This window comes from Monopterus albus, unplaced genomic scaffold (assembly GCF_001952655.1).
Source record: "Monopterus albus unplaced genomic scaffold, M_albus_1.0 scaffold92.1, whole genome shotgun sequence".
Classification (NCBI taxonomy): Eukaryota; Metazoa; Chordata; class Actinopteri; order Synbranchiformes; family Synbranchidae; genus Monopterus; species Monopterus albus.
In genome coordinates this window covers 3,569,172-3,575,637 of record NW_018127972.1, presented here as the reverse complement: position 1 = coordinate 3,575,637, position 6,466 = coordinate 3,569,172, and the positions used below count along the sequence as shown (strand labels likewise).

Here is a 6,466-nt window from a genome sequence, read left to right as displayed (position 1 = left end):
AAGGGCCTTTGAACCACTCTTAGTCTGACCCGTCACCCAGGACCTGTTTGCCTTGGGAGACCCTACCAGAGGCATATAGCTCCCGACAACATAGCTCCTAGGATCACTCGGGTACTCAAACCCCCTCCACCACATTAAGGTGGCGGTTCAAGGAGGAGGATGAATGGGATAAAACAAGCTTTTCTAGACTTTATGATTGGACAAAATTGATCACATTGATAACAAACAGTAATTTCATGAGCTTTGCGATGCCCAGCAAAATATATTCACTGTTTGACAGCTGCTCCATTCCCAATGATTGTGTATGGGGCAAAATTCTTAATGGGTTAATGTGTGTCACATGGTCAACCTGGACACTGCTAACATGCCAAAACAATTTCACATGCCAGGGTCAATCCTGGGGGCTTAGTGTCCCTCTCCCTGTTTTTTTTTTTTTTTTCTTCTAATCACCTCTGTACGTCAGCAAGTCAAGATCCTGGCAGATGTATAAACTCAGAGAATTTTTTTGGACATTAACAGCACCCAGATACACCATCTGGGGAAGCCAAGTTGGGAAGATTAATTCTGTAGGCCAACAGAAAAATACTAACTCATTAACACTGTTTGTTGTGTGTCCCTACAGATCTGGAATATCAAACAGATGATAAAATTAACACAAGAGCACTTAGAGGCTCTTCTGGACAAGTTTGGAGGAGAACACAATCCTCCCTCCATATATCTAGAGGTAAGACTGGTTTGGAAAACCAAACTAAATGTAACCAGTGGTGGAAGAACTACTCAGATCATTTACTTAAGTAAAAGTAGCAATAAAACTGTGTACAAATATTCCATTACAAACTCCTGCATTCAAAATGTTGCTTAAGTAAAAGTACAAAAGTATTAGCATCAAAACATAATTAAAGGACTAAAAGTAAAGTACTCATTATGTATTAAAATTACTGATGCATTATTGTGTACATCACACTTAATGTTGCTGCCAGTAAAGGGGGAGCTAGTTTTAACTAATTTTTATGCATTCATTTGAATTACTCCAGGGTAGACTGTGAATTTTCCACCATAGATCAGTGAGGTCTGATATTTTTTACTGCATTTTTGTATTAATATGGTTATGAAAGGTAACTAGTTGCTGAAGTTATAAAATAAATGCAGTGGAGTAAAAAGTACACTATTTGCCTTTAAAATATAGTGAAGCCAAAATATGAAGTAACAGAAGATGAAAATACTCAGGTACAGATGCCTCAAAATTGCACTTAAGTAGAGTACTTGAATAAATGTGCTTAGTTACTTTTCCACCACTGAATATAACTTTGCAGAATAGAAATGTTGTGATCTCGAGGTATTGAGTTTGTTGAGTAGTGTTTGTGTATGTTCCCTCTCAGGCCTATGAGGAGTACACCAGTAAACTGGATGCCCTGCAGCAGAGGGAGCAGCAGTTGCTGGAGGCCATGGGGAATGGTACAGACTTCTCCTGCTCTCCTTCTCCTGTGCCAGCCCTCCTGGAGGTCAAGATGGGAGGTTGTGGTGTTGGAGGTGGGGCTCAGGCCTTTCCCTCAGCCCCCAACACTCTGACTGTTCTGCAGACCCCGACGGATACCAGCCGAACCAACCCTCGTTCCCCCCAGAAGCCCATTGTTAGGGTCTTCCTGCCAAACAAACAGAGAACAGTGGTATGTCTAATGATACATTTGTAGTAAGAGTGTAACAGTACACAAAAATCGTGGTTCAACATATACGTCAGTTTTAAAGTTACAGTTCAGTTCATTTTCAGTATAGGGCGGCTGTGGCTCAGGAGGTAGAGCGGGTTGTCTCCTAACTGGAGAATTAGCGGTTCGATTCCCCGCTTGTCCAGTCAATGTGTTGAAGTGTCCTTGAGCAAGACGCTGAACCCCTAGTTGCTTCCGGTGATGACATCAGTGTGTGAATGTGTTTGGGAGTGCAAATGGGTGAATGGCCAAGCAGTGTGAAAGCGCTTCGAGTGTGCTCTAAAGCATGAAAAGCGCTATACAAGTTTAAGACCATTTACCGTTTTACCAAATGACAAAAAATACAAGTCATAAAACTGCTTTCCATTTAATATGAATTTATGTAAACATCAACTGTATTTTTTAAATGAAACATAAAATATATGTAGAAAAATGAAGTAGAATAAAAAAATGGAATACTGCTGCAAACTACTACTAATATGCTCCATTAGCCAGGTAAAAGCAGTTTAAATGATGAAGGAAGCAGCGTTTGTAGCACACTAACTCTTTCCTTGAAGCAGAGCTATTCACATTCATGTGGTGCCATTTCAGAGAAGTTAGCAAGTTTGACATGTTGCTAACTGGTCACCACTGAAAAACATATTAAATGGTGAACTGGAGCACAATAAACAACAAGTATGAAGAAAGCAGTGTGCGTGCACACTGCCTTTGTCTTATCCACCCCCATGTTATCCACCTGTTTTTGTCTGTAGTTGTATTTCTCTGAGAAGCCAAAGTGCTCCCAAAGAGGAGACCTAATGATAAGGGAGGTCCTCCTACCTCTGGCATCTCATTTACATTGGCTGTGACTTTCACTAGCCAGAGGCTTGGCTAAGCTAAGCGTGTTGTCAGTGTTTATCGCGCTCTGGTCCACCACTTAATATGTTCGTGTGGGAATGCAGAGTTGAAAAAATGCTCCAGATGCAAAACAAGCCTATTGTTACTATTAAGATTGCATTAAATACACAGCTGCACCAAACTTAAAGTCCTGTACTGTAAAGGTTCAGTATAAATATGAATGCCTTTACACCCTAATATGTAGTGTAGATAATTTTAATCGAGATTTTGATTTTCAAAGATTATATGAAACCAAAATTATGCATTTTGAAAATTTGTAATTTCAATTATTCCATAGGCCTTTAAGACATATATAGATGTTTTAAAGTTTTATTGGATCTTCGGCAGGGTTGCCTCAGGTTGCAATGACATCACTTATGTTGGAAGGAATTTATTGAAATTGTAGCATATTAAATCCTTTAGCTTGGTTTTACCAGCTGGATGAGACCAGCATCTTATAATTGTAGATTCTTTTAAGTTTCAGAATCAGATAAACGTACATTGGTTGGCTGATAATAATCTTCATCTTTCTCATACACAAAGAAGAAACATTTTTTTATTGACAAGCATACAGTATGTAGAGTGGTGCATTTTACACTGAAAGACTTTCCATTGTAGAACCAGTTTCTGAATAGCCTCATCTTTGACATGTCTGTGGTGACACTTAGCTGTGATAAGTTAGTAATGGACAGTTTATCGGTTTAGCTCAAAGAAGACATCTAGTTATCTTGTTCTTCTTATGGTAAATTCTTCTTGGTTCTTGACTGACATGCAAAGCAGAGAGCGCAGAAGAGCAGACAGGTCTACCATACTTTATGCTTCTGACACTTCATACACTGAGCAGGTTTGGACCATCCTAAATGAAAGTTGACAGTTGTGAGAGAAATGTGTACCACTAAGCTAATCTGAGCTGGTGTTTTTCAAAGGTTCTTTATTTAATTTATATTATTTTCCCTGTTTTGTTTCCCAGGATAGCAGTTTCTGAGTTGTGGTGGAGGGTTGCGTTGGAGTAGTCACGTATAGGTTTGTTGTTATACTACAGATTACTACTAATGTTGTGCTTGGAGTTAACTTGAAAGAGAGTTTGTACTTTGCAGATGTGATAGCTGGAGTATTTTTGCAGTTTGTGGTTTTGGGACAACAGTAAAAGCTGCTCTGAATGTGTGTTTGGATTCTATTTGTGTGTGTGTTTGTGTGTGTGTGTGTGTGTGTGTGTGTGTTGTGAGTGACTTCTCAGAGTTGCTCCAGCTTTTTCTCCTGTTTATTCTTGCCTCATCTGTGCCTTGTATGAAGTAGAAGATGGTTTGTGTCAGCGTTTATCCGGTCTGTTCTGAAAGAATCAAGTGCTGGGCAAAAGCGCATCACAGATTTTCTTCAAGATTTCCTGAAAGGACCTGGTTGTGGCAAATAGACAAATCCACCCTTTGCAACGCTGAGCTACGTGTATGTGGGGCCCATTTCCACAGTAGGTGAGCTGCTGTGAGAGTAACTCTGAAGAGCATGGCTGTGCTATGACCAGCTGCAAGTATCAACAGCTGATGAGGGGGGAAAATGCAAATATTGTTATATATCAACCAACCAAACTAAAGTTACAGTATGTGTAAGATAATGTTCCTAAAAGGCCACATTGATTTCACCTAGGCTACAGTATAACGGTGTCCTTCACACATATATGGTTTTTTATACATTGTAAATACCTCCACAAATTCGATGTCTGGCATTATTATAATTCTCTCTGTTTTAGGGATGGGCATATCAATACTCTGGTATCGATACCGCCTGTCGATATTTTGGAGTCAATACTTTTTTAAATATCGCCACTGTGCTAATGCCACTGTTCATATGCTTGTACTGATACCACTGTGCTAATACAAAACGTGCAATGTGTTTTCACTTCTGACAGTTTTAGGTATTAAATTTATGTGTGAAAACCAGCCTGGGCATATTTTAGATGGGCTTCCATGTCACATGATTATGGCAGCAGCCTATCAGATGTCAGAGCCAAAGGTTTACTGTGCAGCCTCAGTCAAGCACTGCCTCAATCCTTACTTTGCTGCTCAAAGTGAGCTCAGCTGGCAGCACAGCGGTGCGGCAGCATGGATGGCCAAGAGAGAAAAAGAAGCGTAGTGTGGTGCTATTTTTCACCCACGACCAAAGGAGCACCATGTGCTCCATCTGCAATAAAGTGGTGCCACATAGCAGCAACACTAGCAACCTCTTTAAGCATTTAAAAACAACACACCCTGACACTTTTAAAGAGGCTGAACATTGCTATGAAGACATACCAGCAAGCCTCAAAGTCCACTGCACCACCTGTTGTACATCAGAAGAAATTGCAGGAGAATTTTATGAAAGGAAAAGAATATACAGGTACAGGTGACAGTTAATGTGTTATAAGTGATTTAAAAATTGAACCAACTTTGTTAAACTACCCCAAATATGCAACTGAGCTACTTAAATCTTGGACGAAGCCATGTTCACCACTCTTTCATTTAGTTGACAAACGTAAAGGTTCATATGCTTGTACTGTGTGTATCAGAAAATATTGACAAACAGTTTTGTTTCTAGAATATTATAAACTGAAGTAATGGAAGTCATTTTCCTTTAAGGGGCAAAAAGTATCGGTATTGGTATCAATGGAAAAGTACCATAAACTAATGGTATCGTTTCGAAAGGAAAAATGTTGGTATTGCCCATCCCTACTCTGCAGCAATTGAGTACAAATCTGGTTCTGCTTAGAAAACATACATCAGACTTCTAGACTGTATCCCTCCGCTGGAGCTTGGTGAGGAACTGCTTTCTGGGAAACTAAAAAGGAAGCTGGTCTTAAATAGTCTCTGATAAAATGGACTTGAATTAGCGTAGTGGGGCAGCTGAAGCATCATTTGAGCCTCAGAAGAACCTTAGACTTATAAGTTAAGTGTTCCCAGGTTTTATGTGGTTCGGTTGAGTTTTGTGTGCTATGCTGTTCCCCAGCTGTGTTAATAAAATAGCAGCTCCCACAGAGTGCAGAAAAGGCAGACTGCTCTCCAGCTCCTTCTTCTAGCTGGCCTCTATTGCACTGGTGTAAGAAGTGGGACGGGGAAGAGCTGAGGTAGCCGAAAGAAGCGAGATGAAGCGCGACCTGAAGCAGAAGGCCTCGCAGCTGCCTACCAGCCTGCTCTTGGTGGGAGCCAACCAAAATGAGACCGCTGATGGAGCCAGTATTCCCTGCCAGGCAAGCCAGAGGAACCGCACCCAGTCATCACCTCCCTGGCTTTGTGCAAACCCAGAGCCAGCACCAGCTAGCCAGACAGCTAATCCAGTCAGTTTGTGCCTGAGGTAGAAGGCCCAATCCCCACCTCGATGACAACCTGACCAGAAGGCCGTGTGGCAAGGGCATCTGGGAGTCATACCTTCCTTAGTTCGAACTGTTGGCTGCTGCTGTCCACTGGTTGGAGGAAGCGACGGTTCTTTGTCGTTGACAGAGAATTCCCAGTCGTGCCTCCTGTTGTTGAGCCCGGACAAGTGGAGTGATTACGGAGCCCTGGTGAGTGTGCTCCAGAGACACTTTGGTGAACTGGACCTGCAATATGCCCTGCACAGTGAGTTTAAACACCGCACCTGGCCGGTGCCAGGAGAATCTCTTTGCGTTTTGGCCAACAACATCAAGAACCTGGGCTGGCATGCCTACATCTCCATTCCACATACCATCCAGAGTGAGTTGGTGAGAGATCAGTTTGTCTAGGTCTTCATCCCTGAGCTTAGACTGCACATGCAGCTGGCCCACCCCAGAACCTTGGGTGAAGCCCTGAAGCTCACCGTGGAGTAGGAAGCCGTTACCTGTGCACTGAGGCGGGGCTCTATGCCCTGAGTCATGGCTGCTGCATGGTGTGGCCAGCCAGAGA

The 6,466-nt window shown here is 42.0% G+C and overlaps 1 protein-coding gene across 2 annotated transcripts in view; it reads left to right on the top strand.

Annotated features, from left to right (window-relative positions):
* The window catches only part of braf (B-Raf proto-oncogene, serine/threonine kinase), a 41,015-nt gene that overhangs the window by 9,915 nt on the left and 24,634 nt on the right, over window positions 1–6,466 (top strand). For both annotated transcript variants that reach the window (XM_020608210.1, XM_020608211.1), the window contains exons 2-3: window positions 623–724; window positions 1,380–1,667. In XM_020608210.1, the coding sequence (XP_020463866.1) occupies window positions 623–724; window positions 1,380–1,667 (390 nt within the window). The remainder of the gene's footprint in view (window positions 1–622; window positions 725–1,379; window positions 1,668–6,466) is intronic.